General features: G+C 39.0%; 1 protein-coding gene across 1 annotated transcript in view; it reads left to right on the top strand.

Moving 5' to 3' along the window:
• msra (methionine sulfoxide reductase A) overlaps positions 1–21,166 on the top strand; it is a 42,843-nt gene extending 21,677 nt beyond the window's left edge. The window contains exons 4-6 of the mRNA XM_042389795.1: positions 6,684–6,788; positions 8,003–8,109; positions 19,586–21,166. Coding sequence (XP_042245729.1) covers positions 6,684–6,788; positions 8,003–8,109; positions 19,586–19,756 — 383 coding nt within the window. The 3' untranslated portion in view covers positions 19,757–21,166. The remainder of the gene's footprint in view (positions 1–6,683; positions 6,789–8,002; positions 8,110–19,585) is intronic.
• The last annotated feature ends 797 nt before the right edge of the window (positions 21,167–21,963 follow it).

Here is a 21,963-nt window from a genome sequence, read left to right as displayed (position 1 = left end):
TTGTGTCTACAGAGAGTCAATAGATTGTGGAAAACAAGTTGCACATAAACAATAGAGTGAATCATTTCCCCCAGGCCCCATTATACTGGGTATGGATAAGGCTGCTATTGATGCCTGACCACTCTGAGCAGGAAGTGTGTTTGTGTATTTCTGTGTCCAGACCTCCCATTGATCCATCCAGCCAGCCAGTACAGAGCGAATCCCATCATTAGACCCGCATCACCACCTGTCTCTTTCTCTTTCCAACTTAGTTTTATTCATTTAGACACTTTGTAAGAACAATAAACAAATAACTGTCGAAATATGCGTATCGGTGTAGTTCTGAAAGTATTGGGTCGGTTAATCAATACGTGGGTTTATTCTGCCCTCGCTGCTGTAGAGGTGGAGGTGCACAGTCATGCAGCAAGCTAAACACAATTTGGCCTTTGGAGATTTTACTGGAGCCAATTATGAAAAAGGGAAAACAGTATCGGATAAAACAGCTGAAATTCAATATAGTGATTACAAAAATTATGAGGAACCATAAACACAATACAATAAAAGAGTCTGACTGGGTGGATTAATAAGGAATCTGGAGAGCAGTAAGTTAAGATTTTTGAACACTTAAAAGAGAGATATTGGGTTTTTTGTGATTTTCTGACATTTATATACTGTTATGATGTTGGATATCTATGTTAAACATGGTCAAAGCTCCAAAACTTGGAAGTGAATGTCGGTAAAACGACTCCCTGCAAGTCAAAAACCAGCTTCAGCCTGCCCTGACGCTTTGTTTACAACGTTTTTTTCGACCTTACCGATGAGCTGACATCAGCTTTCTTTCCAAGAACTATAATTGACAGCACACACAAACATTTTTGTAACTTTAATGGAATATGAAGTTCAACTGTATGTTCATTAACTCTATAAACTATATATCATATAACTTATTCTTCTTGAAACTGAGCATCTTCACTGCAGTGATGGATTTTAAGTGTCTGATTAAGTTAGTTGTTCCAGATGTTTCCAAGGTTGTTCGTCTATGGCTTATTCTGGACTTAAAGGTTTTACAAATAACGAGTTTTGTGTCTTCTTCACTCACGCTGAAGAACTTCCACACCAACGACATGTTGTGTGTGTGTGTTGTCTGTGCTGCAGCAGCTGTGTGCATGATATGAAGCGTAGTGCGGCTATGTGCAGAAAATATGATCAGCAAAAAAATCGGTTATATGAGACTGATCGCGGTCGATTACCATAAACAGCCGTCCGTTCCGTAGCCTTCGTTGCTGAGGTTTTTCCATGTGTTGTTGTGTTGTCAGTCACATATTTCAGATCGGATTTCAGCGTGAACATACACGGATGTACGTTCTCTCTCAGTCCAACAGCAATTTAACAAAGTAACCTCTTAATGCTGCAATTCATGAGCACTTACGCCTGAGTCTCTAAGTTAACTGATAAGCCAACCAACCAAATGAAAGATAATATGTGTTTTTACTCAACCTAACAATTCTAACTTGAATATTTTTTTGTTTTTTTTCTGACATTGCTACATTGAAGAGCCTCTGATGACTCATCCAACTTGTGATGAGCACTGAATGACTCTTTTATAGACTAAAAGATGAATTAATTAACTGACAGATACTTGATAGATGTGGATAATAGAAAATACTTGTTTCTCTTGAACACACATTGCATCCAGGGAGCATCCTCTAAACCATTTTTCCTGCGTTTCTCTTGCACACCATTCTGGCAAATGTAGGCAAAATAATAGATGAATACATTTGAAACACTCAGGAACACGGGTTGAGAGCGTGATTTATGTGTCATGCACTGTTTGCCAGAAGAGGTGCGGAACAGTTCACTAAACATGCAGGTCAATTTGTCGGCTTGGTTTGGAGTCATGGTTGAGTATGTTACGCAAACAATACCTGGACTACTTTTTGTATTCCTACGCTCTGGACAGATCTAGGACATAAACTCACACTGTGTTTCTGATCAACACAAGTTTCCATCTTCTGTCTCATTTTCTGCACATTTAGTTCCTTCATGTCTAATTGTAAGAATACAAGATACATGTTTATGTATCTGTAAAGTTTTGTCCATCAAAAGCATAACTGTAAATTGCATACTTACTTTTTTTTATCATATCTTTACACCACTACATCCTGTTATTTGTACATCTCACTATTATAAAAGTAGACTAGATTTGGTTTAAACTGCTGGATGTGTGTGTGCTCATAACAGCTTTCTATCTTTCAAGGATTGATCTGCATATTCATTGTTGGATAAATATTTACCTTCCGTTCATTGTAGGTGAGAAATGTGATGATTAAATTTGCATGTTTCTTCATTTGAAAAAAAAAAAAAAAAAATCTACTCGTGTTACTGGATTTTAAAAAACACTCCCACACTTTTCATTATTCTTCACATTTTGCAGGTCTTGTTTCTCTCACTGTGTTAATCTTTATTTGTTATCACAGCCGCCTTCAACAATCAAAAGAAAACATTTTTACTTACACTGTTAAGAGATGAAAGACTGACAGTGGTGCAAATTTAAATACACTTAAGAACTATTTATTTGTAGCAAACAGTGACTCATGTCTAGTTTTCTGTAGCAATGTTACTACTAAATGTGTGTTTTATTGGATATTTCTTGTTTACCTTCTTTTTACTTCACTGTTTTAATCTCTTATTTTCCACAAAAGCCCTTCTAGTGGCGAATGTTGCATATCAGCATAAGGCAAATAAACCATAATAAATAAATAAATGGATGGATTGGTGGAGGATTTTTCTCTATTCATAAAAAGTAAATATTACAAAAAAGAACAATGGCGTTAAACCTAAAGTAAACAAGTTCATTGTAATTCTTACTTACATTCAGGTACATCTACAGGCTTTACTAAACATAATAATCTAATATAAATGCAATGCAGAAGAATCCATTAAACACTCAGACTAATCCATCAGATATTAGCCACATAAAATAACATTATAAATGTGAAAAGTTGCTGTTTTACCAACATAGGTTGTTTCTTTTTTCAGCACTCAACCTTCAGGTTTGGAGGGAGAAACTGACCTGATCTTTCTGAGAGTTTTTACCCAGCAGTTGCAGTCTTTCCTGAAATACTGAAATACTGAAATGTTCTACTGTTGACTGTTATTAGAGCTTTTTTAGTACCAACCAAAATGTGTCCATTGCACCGAGAACCCACGACTGTCCAATAGTAAAAGTTGGCTCAGAATTCTTGCTCAAAGTCACTCTTCCTTCACTTATTCAAACCATAGACTGTATAAAAATATGGACGTAGTTATCGTGACATCACCCGTTGGTTTCTGAAGAGCGGTTTTGAAGCTTAAAGTTAGCCGTTCCGGCCGTCGCCATCTTGGCAGTGCGTGACTCTGCGTAACTCCCAGCCAATCAAAAATGGGCAAAGAGGCGGGCCGAATGGCTGAAACAAGCCACCTAGCGGCTGGCGGACCTGTCACTCAAAGCAGCTTCATTATGCATAACTTTACGGCTTAATAAAATTTAAACGGGTGAGTTATAAAAAAAATCACTCCCCGTACAGTTGTCATGAAAGAGGAAATTAGCTACAGAGACCAAAACCGTGTTTTGTACCATAAACATGTTTATTTCTGCTGTAAAGTTGGGCATTTTAACATGAGGGTCTATGGGCATTGACTCGCTTTTGGAGCCTCAAGTGGCCATTCAAGGAACTGCAGTTTTTGGCACTTCCGCATTGGCTTCATTTTACAGCCCCGGAGGTTGCCGCTTAGTTTCAACCCTGCGATGCCAGTTTTAGAGTGTCAGGTTTGTGTGAGTGGAGCAGGTGGACCCAAACGCAAGAGATGGCAGGCACGATGCCGGATATTTAATGAATAATATAAAGTCACTGGAGACACTGAGAATACGAACCAGGAATCAAGACCATAAATGCAGGAACACCGAAGATACTAAGGCACAGGAACTAGGGTCAGAAACACGGGACATAAACGCAGAATAAACTCGGAACACAGTATGAAAGCAGACAACTTGACAAAGACCGAACTGAAAACTGGACTATAAATACACAGGGAAAGATTGCAAATGAAACACAGGTGAGGGGAAACGAGACACAGATGAGACACATGAAATAATCAAACACAGGAAGTAAAGTGACCAGACACAAGGAGGAAATATTTCAAAATAAAACAGGAACTAAAGTAAACAAACAGGTGACACAAAAAACACAGGGAGGAACAAAACCAAAACCAGGAAACACAAATGCAACACAAATGAAAGAGACCCTCAAAAAGTCCAACTAAAAACAGAAAAAGTCTGAGGATCATCAGAAGGAAAACAACAAAAACCAAAGAAGTCAAAAGAACAAAAACACAAAGAGTCCAAAAAACAGAAAAAGTCCCGATAGGACGTGACATAGAGAGTATTTTTTATTTAGGCACATTCCTATATTTTTGTTAGCAGAAGATGTATGTAAGCAGTGCTGTGCTGTGCGCTATGTCAGTGTAATAATGTGCAGTTTTTTTAGTAAAAGGTTGAAAGCAGAAACACTATTCTTATTTTCATGTAATTTTCATGTAATTATACACCAATTAAACATAGTTATGAAGATTATATTCCATTTCTGCCAAGTCTGTTATGTTAGATGCCACTAAATCTTACACACTGGTCCTTTAAATGACCAAAAATGTTTTGTAGAAAACAGTACAATCCTTGTATATGCACCAAAAGTCGAGTATCAGCACTAGAATTAAAAAATGTCATCAGCATATAGCTAAACATACTCAAATTTCTATTTAACTTTATAAACCAAATGACCAAAAAGATTTATTACTATTCATAATAGCTTTTGTTAAAATAAAACAGGATGTTATTGTCCTGGTAATATTATCTCTAATTTTTACTTTATTATTAGTATATATTCTTTAAATTATTATAATATTTTTTTTCTTATTATATATTGATGTTATTGTTTTGAGGTGATAGTCTTTGCTGTCAGTGCATAGTAGGATCCATAGATAAACCTACATAAGCATAAATAAAATAATGATACAGTTAATTATACATCACGAGGACGACGGCTCTTTACTGCTTTATCTCCTGCTCTGCTTCCATCCGCCACTTTTATTTCCCGCCTTGTCCGAGATGAATTTATTCCTCCGAGATTGGCCCCGGCGAGGCATTAATTTAATATCGACCGCTGCTTTGTCTCTGTTCGCCAATATCTACAGTAGGAATCCATAACTCCTGATATTAAAAAAGTAATAAGACAGAGAGAGAGAGATAAGAGCGGAGGTAGAATGAGAGATGGGAGGAAGATGAGGTGCAGCGTAATGGGTCACACTCATTACCAGCACCAGCTGCTGTCTGTCCGTCTGCAGGACTGATTGCTTGTTATGGCTGAACATTAAAATCAGCTGTGGACCAATACGGGCTTTTCAAGGACAGTACCTGCATTTAGGGTTTTTACATGTCATTTTTTTATTATTTTGATGAGTGTATATTGTGTTTGACTGTTTGTTTTTGACTTTGGGAACTCAAACTCACACTTACTGGATTGTTCCAGAGCTTTCAGTCCTAAAAGTCCTAAAATGGAAAGTTTGAACATCTACACCTCCATGACAACTTAACAAACCACTGATGAAGACAGTGTGTTAGGTCAGAAGCTCAGGAACATGCAAGTAAGCCTTGAATTGAGAATGTTTTGTCAACTGCAAGTATTTCGATTACTTGTTCAAAGCAAGCAGCGACCTCCGGGGCTGAAAAATGAAGCCAATGCAGAAGTGCAAAAAAACTGGAGTTCCTTGAATGACCACATGAGGCTCCAAAAGCGAGTCAATCCCATGGATGTATTATAAGAGCTGGATACCGGACTAAAAATGGCGCCCATTCAGTCCTATAGGAATTGCTCGCCTGGCGCATACACCAAAAGAAGTTTCTAGCCTCCGGGTTTGCTTCTGCGTTGTGCGGCCCACTGAATATGCGCAGTAGTGTTTCCCCCGCTGGCCCCGCCCGAGAGTTCCCGCTTGGCCCATAGACTTTACATTGTGATGACGTCACGGATTTTTAAATCGCTTTTCTCGGCTTGAGGAAAGTTTTACAAACATAAAACCTCCATGGATCAAAAGTTCATAATAGAAAGAGTCATAATTGACGTTGTTTGCAGTTCGAGGGGTCCTGTCAACAGTTTTACAGGCGTCTCTTACAATGGTGGTCTATGGGGAAAATCCTTTGTGGGCCGCAGGGGGATTTTTCGCAGCAATACCGCGAGTGGCCATGACAACTGTACGGAGGGTGAATTTTTTTATAACTCACCTGTTTAAATTTTATTAAGCCGTAAAGTTATGCAAAATGAAGGACATGGCTGCTTTGAGTGACAGGTCCGACAGCCGCTAGGTGGCTTGTTTCAGCCATTCGGCCCGCCTCTTTGCTCATTTTGGATTGGCTGGGAGTGAGGCGGAGTCATGCACTGCCAAGATGGCGACGGCCGGAGTGGCTCTTTAGAAACCAATGGTGACTATGTCCATATTTTAATACAGTCTATGGTTTGAAGTTCTTTTTATACGGGGCAGTAAAGATCTTACACATTGCACCTTTACTTGAATGATTGATTCATAAAAAAAAAAAAAAATTCCTAAGATCAGCGAGGCATGAAAATATTTGTAAGAGAAAACACGTTGACTGGCTTTAATGTTGTGTTCTGCAGGTCGGACCGGCCACACAGAGGTGGTGAGAGTTGTCTTCCATCCAGACAAGATCACCTTTGCCAACCTGCTCAAAGTTTTCTGGGAAAGCCACGACCCGACTCAAGGTACGACCTCACCCACCGGCACACTTACAGCTGAACCCTTAAAGGGAAAAGAGCAGTTTGTTTTCATTGATAAACAACAGAATGAAAAGAGTCCTTTGATACAGAGAAAGCTGTGAGTATAATTGTCTGTTTTGTGCCGGATTTGTTGCAAATTGGATAATACTTTCAGGTCAAATGCACTTCTCACTTCTGTTTGTCTGCCTCATTTCTTTGATTTTCATAAGACAGTTTTAATAACCAAACTATAGAAACACCAGCAACAATGACGGTTTGGATAATGACAATTCAGATTTCATTAACTTGACTGCAGCTATGCCAAATTCCTGCCTGACTGATGAATCATAATTATTTCACCCAATCTCAAATGTTTGTTGCAACACTCTTAAAAGAACACTTGAGGAAAACATTTCTGCTTGTTTATAGCTGCCAGTGGCCCCGAGAGGCTTTTAGGCTCATTATACACCAGAAAACAAGACTGTTGGATGGAGGAAAAATGAAGAGAAAATGTTGCAATTCTTTACCGCTAGCAGGGAAAAAAGGTAAAGTTTGTCCTGAGAAGAGAGGAAGAGCCATACTTTGTCCTAAATTCGAAAGGGTTCATTCAGTCTTTTGGACGGTGGCCATTTTAGGACATCAGAGGACTCGTCGAAGCTTCATTGGTTGAAGCTGTGCGCTAACAAGCTATCATTAGCTTTCTGGGCAAAACACAACTGCAGTTAGCTTTCTAATATGCCAACATTAGCATACAGATAGCATGTTAAAAGGCATGTTGACAACTATTATATTATAACTGTTTATTATTTATTATATTTAGCAATGAGATGCTACCATGCTAGCGTCAAGACATATTTGTGATTTGTGATGTTGGGCTGTAAAAATAAAAATTGACTTTGACCTGTTGGTGTCAATCGGTGAAAAACAAAATCATCACCGAAGATATTTTGACAAACAACAAACATCCCTACAGCTCAGCAAACATGGCGGCTGGCAGTGTGACGAGCTGACATTGAAACGATGAAAAGGAAAACGATCACTTCAGTCCTGCCAAGACAGACAAGCCATATTTTTTTGGAAATGCTGTCAGCTGTTGTTTTCAGATAATGTGATGGTCCCTCTGCCAAGAACTGTGGATGAAGGCACCTCACGTCAGCTGAAATCCTCAAATCTTGATATTCAGATATTTTGTGTGTGTGTGTGTGTGTGTGTGTGTTCAGGGATGCGTCAGGGGAACGATGTCGGGACAACGTACCGCTCCGCCATCTATACCTACACAAAGCAGCAGCTCGAGGAAGCGCTGGCCTCCAAAGATGAATACCAGAAGGTACACACGTCTATCCACCAGTCATCCCTCTATCATTGTCCATCTCTTTCTACCAAACTTTTTTCTTTCATCTCTCTTCTTTCTCTTTTCCTCCCCGTGTAATATGTCCCATCCTTCCTACTCTCCCTCCCTCCGTCCTTCTGTCTTTTTCTTCCTCCTTTTCAGTCCCTCCCTGTTTCTGTGACTCCATTTCCCAGCATCCACCTCCTTCTTTCTCAGAAACAGTGAGAAGCTTTTGGCTGCAATAGATGAATACTGAAATATAATGGATCTTTTTCTGTGTGTGTGTGTGTGTGTGTGTGTGTGTGTGTGTGTGTGTGTTGACTTCGGTAGCATATGGGCATATATGGCAACACACACACACACACACACACACGCTCCCTCTGTTGAACTCTCTCCTGCTGAGACTTCTGCACCATCATCCCACCAACAGGGCTTGTTGCCATGGAAACTGAGGAGGAGGAGGCGGCTGTTCTATTCTACTCTATTCTACTCTATAGAGTTCTCTTCCTCCAGTATCCTTCCCCTCATTCGTTCCTTCTCTTTTCATTCTTGAACCGTGTTTCTTTCAGCAGGATTTGTGTCTCAGAGTCTCTCTCTGCGTCCTTCTGTCCATCACTGATAAACACATCTGACACTGTTTTCATGTTCTGATGTAAAAAAAAAAAAATAGTTGGTTGATATGTTGAGCAACAGTCTGGTGGGGTTGAAGCAGTTCATTGGGTTTGCAAGCAATCAGACACCATAATTGTAGTTTTCTGTATACAAATGGGACAATTGGACATCCTAATAGCTTTGATGCTGCTCTGATTTTTTGTGTACAGCCACCAATAAGTACAACATTTCCATTGGTCCATCAGGGATACTTTATCCTAATTAAGTGCTGTTACAATACTAAAATTGTACAAATTACTTAAAACTTTGTTTAAAGTCAATTATATGGCTTTTATGTCAGAGAGTACTGATTTTCAAAGGCTTAAAAAACCAGCAGCTTGTTTCCCAAAAACATCTTAAGCTTAAGATAATCATAAAATTCATCTATTTGGTTTTTTTTATACTTGCAGGATGTTTCAGGGCCCGAAAAGGCCATTTAGTACACTGGTTTCCAACCTGGGGGTCCTGACCCCCGCTGAGACACTCTTTTGTTTTTAAGGACTGTAAGAAAAAAATTTTAGGGGTATTTGTCCCAGCATTTAATTAACTTCTGTGAAGAAAACCAACTAAATTCAAGGGTTATTTAAAAGTTTATATTATAACATAGACAAGGAACATCACAGATTAATGGACAGATTGGACAGTCATGCTCCAAAAAGTATAGGAACCTTTCTTATTTTGGGACGGGCAGTGAACTTTTCTTTGGCGCCACCCTGTCGGTCAAACTCTCAGCTTCATACATGAGAAATGACAAATAAATCAGTTTGAGGAAATTTGCTGTGGATGTTTACGGTCCAGAGAGGAAGAATTGGTCCGGGTATCATCGGATAATTTGTAATTCGTTTATAATTCAAAAACCAAAAAACGGTAAATCTGTTATTTGTTTCAAAACAAAAAACAAAAAAAACGTTTTTGGTGTCAGAATCAAATAACGAAAAACTAATCAAACCCGGCCCGTTTTTGGTTTTTGCCGATTCGTTTTTATCGTTATTCCTTTTTAGATTGAATATCGAACATGTCTGCGGACATCAAGCCAATTCGTTTTTGCGTTTGAAACCAAAAACGGAAGTCACATGATCTATTCCTTTTTAGTTTCTAAATGAAAATCCAGAAAACCAAATTCAAAAGACCGTGCAATTTTAGTTTAGAAATCAAGTATTTTTGTCAGTTTTGTACGATAGCGGAAGCGGCTACATTAGCCTACCCATGATCCTCAGCGACCGTTGCTGTGGTGTATTTATATCTCTTGTCACCTTCATATATTTCATACACTTTGTTTCTTTGTCCATAGCACACATTATTTTCTTTACAGTTCAATGTACAGTAAAGTCCATTAACCAATAATCTGCAGTACTACATAATGTTATACTGACCATACGTTAAGGATGTCGCTGGCGCCTTCACCATAGCAACGATACCTGGACCTGAATCCTAGTGGGTTTGGTCTTTCCTTTAGCAGCACTGTCAGGCCGAAACTTTAACATGTCCACAACAAATATATATATAAACAGGCACATTATCATGAAATTTGGATTTTGGATATTCATCGTCTCCAGAGAATTGCCTTTCCTCTAATATACCGCTTTTACAACTAAATTTCCACTTGCACACAAGATATATGATACTGCAATAGACTGGTTGCCATAACGTTCACTGAACTTATTCACGCTCCGCAGAGGACGAACCTGTTTAAATGAAGTGTTTTTAACTGGTGAAAAGCAAAATTGTCAGTTATGTTGTTTTGTTCTGTTGCATTTTTTTTGTATCGTGAGATATTATGAACATAGTCTCAGTTGTTATAACCAGGCTACAACAAAGGAGGGAAACTTAGAAATAATAAACGTAAATTTAATAGGAAGTGTATGAATGCAGCGGCGCGTGTTGTCAGTGCAAAATAGATCCATAAGAACTGGTCACTCTGTATATAACTTCTATTCTAAGGACAATTTTGGCACCAGATATGTGTTTTAATACTTCAGTAGGAGGATCATATTGCCAAAGCTGGTATTGTTGAATGTGTGTGTGTGTGTGTGTGTTCTGGAAGTTATGGACAGATACACACATTTTCTACATCTCTGTAAACTGTGTTTTTTCCATCCTATATATACAGACAAATAGATCGATTATTTTTATCCACCAAACACATCTCTCAATCAAAATCTCTCCAGTTTTTGTTTCCTCTCTCTCTCTCATTTTTTTTCTCACCAGATTGCCTCCCCCACCCTCTCCCATCTGTGTGTGTGTGTGTGTGTGTGTGTGTGTGTGTGTGTGAGAGCAGTTGGCCTATAGCAAACACACTCCATGCCAAACCATCTGGGCCTTAAATCTGTCCTCCACAAAAATCGCTTTAGTTGCAAAACTAACACACACACACACACACACACACACACACACACACACACACACACACTGACTGGGAAGGTTTGTTCAAATTATGTTTTGAGTTTTTGAACGTCTGTATCCATATATTTAGTTTGAACTTGTCGGTATCTGATGTTTTACATAAAGAGTCAATTTGCGGATTTCTGTGCCAGAAAAGATGAGAAGATTTAAATAATTCAATGTTTTTTTTTCTCTCTCTTATGAGAGCAGATGCATCTCTCACTTTTGTTCTCCATCGTACGTTGACTTCGCGTGCATACGTGCGGAACCGCCTTTAAAATATTGATGATTTTGTGCTTGTAAAAATCTTGGGTGGAGTCCTCTCAGTTGATGAAGTCTTTGTAGATGTCTCTCTTCTCTTTGTCTCTGCAGCTACGGCGGCAGCTTTGTCTAGTCCGTCTTATTCGTTTTTAAACTAACTGAAAATGGAAAAAAAAAAATGCATCACAGCACAGAGGATTTTCCCAGGATACACCTACCAGACACTTCCTGAATTGCTATTACTATCCACTCTGATACTTAGAGTTAGATATCATCTACTCCTTGTCTTCCTACCATGATTTATATGTGCAGCTGTAAAAAAAAAAAAATGTAGCTGGAAGAGCAAAAACGGTGAAATACAGACAGAAGAAGAGAGGAAGTTTAGGCGAGAGGAGAGTGAAAACGAGAGAGAATAGTCTGGTTAATTTGGTGTCAGGGTATTGACTGTGTTCGCTTCGCCGCCTGGCTTGATTGTATTGTTCACACAGAGAGTGATTGGGGGGATTTGGTGTGTGTGTGTGTTATTGTGTGTGTGTGTGTGTGTGTGTGTGTGTGTGTGTGTGTAAGGTACAACAGCACTGCAGAAAATTACCTTGCAGGCGGCTGGCAGTTGTCTGCAGCATGAAAGGAGCCTCCCTTTTCTTCTTTTGCCTCCTACCCATCATTAGGGTGTGCACTGCGTCTAAAATGGCAGGTGGAAGTGGTAACTGTGTGTGTGTGTCTATGTGTGTGTGTGTGTGTAGTTGCGTGCTTGCTTTATGTAATAATGTGTGCTCGCTCAGTGGGTGCAAGCATGGGTGCTAAAGCAGTGAGTACTCATTGTTCTGGCATCTCTTCCTCTCGTGATACACCTCTCCGGCTACATTTTCTTTTCATGAACATTCATATATCTGCTTCTAAACACAAAAACAAGCTGCTTCTCTTTCCTTTTTCTTTTCTTTCCCCTTTCTTCTTTGTCTATAAAATCCCTCTCTTGTGCTTTTTGAACGTGCCAGCTTCACCTTTTTTCATTCCCGTTTTTTTTTTTTTTTTCATTCCTCTCTGTCTCGTGGGTGCTTATCAGTGTTGTTCACGTTTTCTCTGCTTTGCCAGAGCAGTCAAGGTATTTGCATTCCAAATGAGCAATCTACTTCTCTGACATGCAAATTAATGGATGTGAATTCTGCATTTATAGCAGGCTGCGCACACAGCAGTAGAGCCAGCCCAAACAAGCGCACTGAAACTGAAAAGGCAGCGGGGGGGGGGGGGGATGCCACTACAGCAGGAGAATGGAGAATGCAGCCATTTTGGTCATCACAGGTGGTGTTAGATTGATGTCAGTGGCCATATTTTTTAGCTTTAATCTGCCTACAGTTAGTATTATGAGCAGATAATTGTCATCTTAAAGGAATTAACCATACAGATAAACATTGCAACAGATGTAACGTATCCAGCTGAAGCTAATCTGCAGCACCTGGTTGAACTCTAGATTCAAACAATCAAACAAATAAAACAGAATCAGGGTGAAACAACAGGACAGATGCATGTGTATATGTATATATTGTATATGAGTACATTAACATATAGGTTATGGTTGTGTTTTTTGTTCCATAATTACGAACCTTTTACTGAAAAAGACGACAGACCAGAAGGTGTTCTGCAGCTCTACAGTCACCACTCCGGTCATGACTCCTTCGTTGTTATATATAAAAATCATTAATGAGTCACTTATGAAAGAGTCCAGGGTAGGAGGGCTTCGTATCTCAGAAAGGAGAGAGTTCCAGCGGGTGGGGGCCCCCACGCTGAAGGCTCTGTCTCCGAAATTGCGTCGGCTGGTGCGGGGGGACGGAGAGCAGCCCCGAGTCCGAGGACCGCAGGCTTCGGGAAGGTGTGTGTTGGTGTGAAAGGTACTGGGGGGGGGCCAGGGAGTGGATGGATTTGTATTTGTATTTCACAGGGAGCCAGTGTAGGTGAATGAGAGTGGGGGTGATGTGCTGCCAGGGTTTGGTGTGGGTAAGAACCCTGGCAGCTGAGTTCTGGACATATTGGAGCCTGTCCAGGGTTTTACTGGGTATTCTGAACAGGACTCCATTGCAGTAGTCCAGACGATTTGAGATGAAGCCATGGATCAAGGTCTCGGTGACGGTGTTTGAGAGTGACGGTCGGAGTCGGGAGATGTTTTTGAGGTGGAAAAAGGCAGATTTGATGTGTGACTGGAAGGAGAGGGTAGAGTCCAGGATGACGCCCAGGTTGCAGACTTCAGGGGATGGGGAGATGGAGCAACCGTCGACCTCCAGGAGAAAATCCCCAATTATAGTATCAAATACTCTACATGTAGGCTTGAAATATGGCTGCCACGTAGGAGTGCAGCAGTTGTCGTCAGCTTGGATTCACTCCAGTTAACGGTTGATTAAGTCAAAAAAGAACATGCAAAAATGTTATAAAGCATTCATAAAACCGCTCTTGTAGCCTAAGTTACTTCTCCGACGTTGCTCTAAGCATTTGGTGTTTCGCTAGTAAAGAGTTGAGGAGGTGATGTGGTGACAGTGAAGCTTTATTGTGTTTGAAACATACTGAATACTGGAGCTGCAACGATTAGTTGATTAGTTGATCGACAGAAAATTAATCACCAACTATTTTGATAATCAATTAACCATTTTTAGTCATTTTAAGAAAAAAAAATGTCCAAATTCTCTGATTCCAGCTTCAAATGTGAATATTTTCTGGTTTCTTTATTCTTCTATGACAGTAAAGTGAATATCTTTGGGTCGTGACTGTTGGTCGGGACAAAAGAAGATTTTTGAGGTCATCTTGAGCTTTGGGAAACAGTGATCGACATTTTTCACTATTTACAGGAGTTTTATAGACCAAACAACTAATCAATTAATCAAGAAAAAAATCGTCATGTCATCATTAATCGATATTGAAAATGATTGTTAGTTGCAGCTCTGCTTAATACAGATGAACAGTGTAGGAGTAGATTATGCTGCAGTAGTAGTTTGAGACGTTTCTATTGACGTTTTTATACATTTTGACACGTTTCTTTCACTGTCGGTGTTGTTTTCCTTTAAAAGTAATGCAGACAGGAGTTCTACAGTCTTTGAAACTCAAACTTAACACAACATTTGGAACTGAAATGTACTGTAGACTCTAAATCAAAGCCACAACCATCAGTGACTTTCATTTGAAATTCCCCAAGACACACCGGCTGCACAATTTTTCCTGGTGCCACTCAGCCGCTTTGACTTGTTTTAGCGCTGACGTAACGTGAGGCGCCAGGCCCTACCCTTAAAAGATTCAGTGATGGTCGACCTGCAGTTTGCTGTGTGTTTCAGCTGCTAATGGTTCTTCATAAGGTAAGAAAGTGGAGCACATTACCTCAGCTCTTACATCACAGCGCTGGTTACCTGTATGTCAAAGGACTGATTTTAAAAATACTTTTTTAAGGCACTAAAAGGGACAAAACCAAAATATAAACACGTCAGACTTCTCAGAGCCTTTGGGACTAGTGTTTACTTTCTGTTCTGAAGGTTAAAACAAACCTCCGCTCAAAAATGGGTTTTTCCTCTTCACCAGGATGTTTGCAGTTTCACATTAGCAGACTGTTTTCACAATCATCTGCTGAAATAGAAAGTTTCTCTGTGCTCACCTTAAATCTGAGTTTATGGTGAGCACCTTTTAGGGATGTGCAGAGATCCCAGTATTTGTATTTGTATCTGTATTTGTTGAGGCAGCAAAAATATTTGTATTTCTATTCAAATAAAGGTGGAAAGAAACTTAAAAATCCTGTTTTTGTTTTTATGACACTTTTAATTTTAGAAAACTTAAGTGTTACAATAAGTGTTCATGAATAAACTACCCCAAGTAGGCTGTGGCTGAGGAGGTAGAGCGGGTCGTCCACTAATCAGAAGATCGGTGGTTCGATTCCCGGCTCCTCCAGTCCACATGCCGATGTGTCCTTGGGCAAGACACTTAACCCCAAATTGCTCCTGATGGCTGTGCCATCAGTGTATGAATGTGTGTGAATGGTTAGTTTCCTCTGATGGGCAGGTTGGGACTTTGCATGGTAGCCCCTGTACCCATTCAGCGTATGAATGTGTGTGAATGGGTGAATGCCCTTTGAGTGGTCGGAGGACTAGAAAGGCGCTATACAAGTACAGTCCATTTACCATTTACTTATGAAGGAGGTCCCCACACTGGGTCTCGAACTGGAGTCTCCCAGATCATAGACAACTGCGCTGACTACTGAACTAAAACTTTACTCAGCACCTTGTTGCAGACAGACCTCTACCTATTTATACACCCACAACACAGAGACAGCACATCGTGTAACGTGTAGGGAGGAACTTCAAAGGCAATTATTTGCACTTTACATTTATTGCCTGTTTTTTACAACCCAAATTTGTGGAAAGGAGAAGGGGGACTTTGCTTGTGTCAGTAGCTCAGTTTTATCTCTGGGGAACACCCCCAACAAATACGTTTTTAAAATATTTGTATGAAACAAATATTCGCATAAAAACCAACAATTTGTGCTTTGCCGAATAATGTATTTGAATTCGGGCACATCCCTAGTACCTACAAGCACTATCTGGGGCCAATTGTTGTTCAATATTGTACTTAAACCAGTGTGATGTTGAAACTTGAATCCTCCGGTGCACTAAGGCTGAACTTTACAGTGACGTAGGAGACATCTTGTATCCAGCAGTGAAACATCTTTTTAACGAGGGAGAACGACTGGGTGTAATTTCAAGAATTTTTAACTAGTTAACTGAACTTTTTTGTAGAAAAATCATATGAGACACAAATTATTTTTTCAAAGCAGAGTATTTTTTTTATATATATCTTAAAGCGAGCCTGGAGGGGATCTAAATTTAAAAGATTTTAAATCAAGCTTTTTCTGCTTCCTGCTGCTTTTTTGGGGCCATTTGTTCTATTTTACTGCATTATAGCTTTTATTCCTTCGTCCTTTATTTAGTCAATTTGCATTCTGTATTTTATTGTATTCTATTTTATTTACTTTTCCTTCTCATTGTCTTTAAATGTTGTTTTAATGTATTTTCACTCCTCATATGAAGCCCTTTGAATTGTTTTTGAAAGGTTCCATAAATAAACGTACCTTGTCGTATGTAGAAATCCATCTTTCCAGCCTGAATCATGAAGTGCAGCTGCAACAGAAAAGAGATTCCCAGTCTGATTAAGCACTGTGCTGAACCTCCACCCTACTTACCCAAATTAAATTGTGGCGTCAGTACAGTCATGGTGGGAAATCTTCACAGGAAGTGATGAATCAAACAGCAGTGAGCAAACACTGTGAATTAAAAGCTGAACCTTTTGTATTTTCCTGCTATAAAAGCATCTCAGACCCCTCTGGGTTTTGTTTGCTGACGTCTTCTTTAACAACTTCTGAGCGGTGACGTCAATGAAGTTAAAACGGTTTTCAAACAATTACCCCTCACTAACTATTAGAGGCACCAATGTGTGAAATTACCCGGCGCAGCTTTAAGTCTGATTGTTTGGTATTAAAAATAAACTGAGAACTTTTTTAGTGTTTCCCACCAGAGTTTCATTCCTCTCAAACTGCAAGTGCATTCAAAACAAAACTTATTTATATTCTGCTTCTTTACTGCTGTTCTTTACTATTTGTGTCTGTATTGTACAGAATGTGCAGACTTGAATAGATTTTTGTATATAATACACAGTGTTTTACTTTATATTTATGTTGCTCATGTTCTCTTTTCTTAGATATGATAAAAGATAAAACATGTTTAACATTGAGGCTACAAGTAGATCTTAAAGTTGAGATTGAATGAAAAATGCCTTTTTAACTCTTTTAGATCACGTCCTCGGTTATATTGTCCACCTATTTAACTATATGTCAAGAAAATTTTAAAAAAAAATCAATTTCTTTGTATTCTTATATCAAATTCATTCATTTGCGCCGCTAGCAGAGAAGCTAAAGATTGTTGTGTCGAGAAAACTGACTTTACAGTCACTTTTGAGTGAATTCAGTAACTATGGCGACACGTTTTGTCGACAACTTCAGCGACGAAGCGCTCTGATTCGTGCCTCTGGCTTCTTCTCCATAACAACTCTATAATTGCTCCGTCACAGTTCTGACAAAATAGCAGCTGTTCATGTCAGTTAAACTGTTATATAGGGGTTGCTATAGCAACGACGCTGGTGGAAGAAGAGTGACAGTAAAGCTGACCTCGACCTTTGAAAACCAAAAGGACTTTGATATCAGCTCAAATAATCTCAATCCTCTCTCCAAACATCTAAACAAAGCTTTTACCAGCTTTGTAAACCTCATATTGTTCACAGCTTGTAGAGGCTCCGGGCCCCAGGGGTCATCATCAGAGGCCTCCAGCCCAGAGAAGAGGCTCCCCGCTGGGCCTCAGGTCCCAGGCCAGCTCCCCGAGGGCCTGGACCTGACCTCTGGTTCTCTGGCTGGTGAACAAAATCCTAAATGTGGAGGAAGTGGAGGGAGGGAAGGATGATGGATGTGATCAGTGAAGTAAACACTGGTGACACCACTGCTTTGATGATGTATGGAGCTTTGATTAAAATGGGTTCTTCATCAGCTCATGGTGTGATGGATATGATGCCGTTTGATTGATTACATATTTACAGGCTGATCAGGTCTGTTCTGGATGCAGGATTTTAATCAGACCAAATGAGAAATTTAATTGGATCCCATAAATTGCATCAATATGCAATTATTGGCATGAAAATTATAAAATTTAAAGACATTTAATATCATAAACATAAATTGTCAGTTCAAAAACTATGAAATAATATAGAAAACAAGCATTTAAATATGTTTCTTTGGTGATTAAGGTGAAATATTTTCACATATGAATAATGACTCATGCAGTTTCAAGAATTCAAGTATCAAAATAATGTTGCTTTGCTATTACTGGAATTAATTCGGAAAGATTTGTTTACCGTCCTTCAAAGAATAACAAGCAGAAGAAGACTCGACGCATCTTTAGATTAACTTAGTGTTTCTGTAAAATATCATGAAAGTTGCCACATACAGCGTACACATCATATACAGTAATTCAGCAGTAAATTATAGTATGACAGTTTTGCAGTTGAATACTCCAAATTAAATTAAGCATCCACAGTTATTAAAAGAATTACCCTGAATACTTAACCAGCAAATGAAGCGTTCACATTGTTAAATATTTAACCAAATAAACATGATGAACTCAGAAACAGCAGCCAAAAGAAATACACTAGAGAGGGTTTCATCAGAAAAAAACATGTAGAGATGTCTGAATTTACTTTAATTGTGATGTTTGAAAGCCTGAAGGGTAGTTTCTTTTATATTGTTGTTTAATGAGGCCAAGAGGATAATAACCAGAAAAGTCTGCTGTATCCTCTGAGTGCAGAAAGTCAGGAGGGTGAACAGCAGCTTTGCAGATAAAAACATGTAAATGTTAAACCAAATTTTGCTCCTTTACGGTTCACAATATGATTAAATAAGAAGCTCACTGGGTAACGAACATGCATGCATGCATGCTAAAACAAAGCAACAGCCCTCCATCAGGAATAAAAGTTTCAGAAATGTGTTGCTTTCTCTTTTAATTTACCCACACGCCATCTGGTTGAGTAATTTTATCTCAAGAAGTAGAAGGTGTCATCACCAACTGATTCTACTGTCAATGTGTGTGTGTGTTTGTGTGTATTGTGTGTTCTGGTAGGTACTTCCCTCCCTGCAGCTACACATGTGTGTTTTGCATAAACACATTAGTACTTCGCAGTATGAAGCCTTGATAAGATTCGATCAGATGAAAGTTAAAATGATTGTTTTGGTGAAATCGGTTCGATATAGACAAACAACACGATCCAGGAAGAAGAAAGTAGGATATGAACATTAACAAGGGGCGTCAAATATTTTTTAGGTTATGGACACAGAAGCAGGATACTTGCATGTATCTCCACTCACAATCCAAAATTTTATAGAAAATTCAAAAAGAAATACACAAGATTTGATGTTTTCAACATCGTGGAGCTCAAATAGAACTCCATTTCCCATCATGCACTTTATTCTTGTTCTATGTTCCTTTGCTGTTGCTGCAAAAACTGATGTCAAATTGTCATTTTATTGTCTCACTATTGTTGTTTTTACTACAGTAATCAGCCAGTATAGTTTCTTGTATATCCATTAATGTGTCTTTGTGTCTGTTTTCTTCAGGAACTAACACAGCAACATTTTGGTCCGATTACGACAGAAATTGCCGAAGCCCAGCCGTTCTACTACGCTGAAGACTACCACCAGCAGTACCTCAGTAAAAACCCTGAAGGATACTGCGGCCTGGGAGGGACGGGAGTCTCCTGTCCAATAGGAATCAAGAACAAGGCCTAGAGAGCCAATGACTACGTTTACGTGCACAAAACATGCTGGTTTTTGCCTTTATTCTGACAGCTGGAGCTACTTGAGCCATTTTGCTTCTTTGCTTTTTCACGGGTGGCGGACTTGTTCAACCATCTTCTTGAAAAAGGTCGGCGTTGCGATATTTGCATATATCCAAAAACCTGTCGATAGTCAAGTCTTTCAAAATGTTTAAAAGGAGGTGTTTCTCCCTTCAACCAGCAATGAGGGCTTTTCTTTTGGGCATGTATCTCTACTCCAGCCTTGCAAACTGTTGGCTAGTAGCGGCTGGTTTGTTTACAACACATAGAGCTGTGTGTCGCAAACTGCATTAAAAAGCCCAGTTGAGACACTTGTACATGTCCAAAGGATGCTCCTAAAACCTGAATAATATCAGCATATTCCACATGTCTTAATAAGGATATGCTACATTCCTAATGAGGCCTAATTCAGAATATCCAAATGGAATATGACCTGTATCAAATTTGGAATTTTGTCATATTGGGAATAATAGTGGAATATTAGTGTGCATGTAAACATAGTCGTTGACAGCCAAGAATAATCTGTTCAGCAAGGATGCAAAGATAGAGTGATTCTTGAGGTTTAAAATGCTTTCGGATGCAAAAAGCTTTGGGTTTTAAATTAAATTGCATCAGATTTTTGTACATTTTATGCTGCATTAAAGGTATATTTTTTAAACATCAGTTTATCTTTGTTGAATTTGGCCTATTTTTTCTCACAGAACCAACAGCTTTTCTTTTACATTTCACTGGAAAGAATAAACATGTAAAAGATGTTTTTTTAAATCAGTATACAACTGATTTTATTATCTATGTTTGTGCTGAAAGAATAAACTCTCCTCCAGTTATCAGAGAGCTGTGCAGATTTCTACCTGCTCTGACTCAGTGACAGACAACATGAACTGCTGCGTAGAGGCTGATGGAGGCCGTCAGTCTTCTCAGTATTAATACTGATCATCGCGGTGCCTCAAACTCTATGCATATGAAGTTAAACTGATGTGACGCGTCACAAATAAACTCCTTTACAGCTGCAGTACAATTTCACATGTTAGATACATGGAAAAGCGTAGTCTACCTGTAAGACAGGTGCACAGAACCTCTGGGTGGTGAACTGTCACAAGGTATCAGCATTAAATTATAAACTATATGTTGTGCAGACAGTGTGCAGCTGTGTGTGTTCACCACTTTTCCACTATGTTCCACCTACATGAGAGATAATTACAACTTTTGCTACTCAGAGACGGATTAGATTTGCAGCTGCGGATTAAAATGATGTTTTTGTTGTTCAGGTTTGTTTATATATGATGATTATTTAACTGCAGGTTGCTTCTTAAAACGTCTGTAGAGGAATCTTAACATATTAAAAAAACATCTCAAATCATAACTTTGCCTTCTTTTCTTTGATTTCTGACTGATTTTTTAAATGTTTTTTTTAAATGTACACCATGCATCTGCTGTCCACCCCTCACAGACAATAAATAAAATTGAATGTCATTATGAAAGTAAACTCACAGTGTCGCTGGCTAGTTTTCCACTTTTAAAGTCATTTAAATCCTCTGAGTGTCTGTTGTGAACTGTTACATTAAAACGCTTACTATGGATCCTATAATTACAAAGTCAGCTTTATATTACGGGTTTGCTAATGGAGATCAAAGATCATCTCTGGGCCACTTTAGCTATCAGGATGCATTAAAGGTATTATTACTGAATATGCAGTGGACCGGCTAAACAGGAGATTTAATCACTTAAAAAGTGTTTTAATGTGTTTTCTTTGTGTGAGAAAGATTTACATTTTAATTCTCATCTTAACAAGGTCATTAAAACATATTTTCATCATCATTTTTTTTTAACTCAGAAAGATGCTGAAATGCTCATTCATGCATTTATTACAAGCCATTTAGAGTATTGTAATCCCCCTTTTTACTGGATTATCAAGAAGATCTATAAGAAAACTACAAGCTAAAACAAAGAAGATGGATCACATCACTCGGCTGCTTCAGACGCTGCTCCGGCTGCCTGTATCTATCAGGATGGATTTTAAAGTTCTTCTTCTTGTCTATAAAGCTTTCAATGACCTCCTTCCTCCCTACATCAGAGACTTTCTTTCATTTTATGTTGCAGCCTCCACTGCTTCTCTTTTAGATGTTCCTTATGTGACCCATAAAAGTGCCGGCGAGGCTG

Source organism: Thunnus maccoyii, chromosome 17 (assembly GCF_910596095.1).
Source record: "Thunnus maccoyii chromosome 17, fThuMac1.1, whole genome shotgun sequence".
NCBI classification, from domain to species: domain Eukaryota; kingdom Metazoa; phylum Chordata; class Actinopteri; order Scombriformes; family Scombridae; genus Thunnus; species Thunnus maccoyii.
This window is presented reverse-complemented; position numbering and strand designations above follow the sequence as displayed.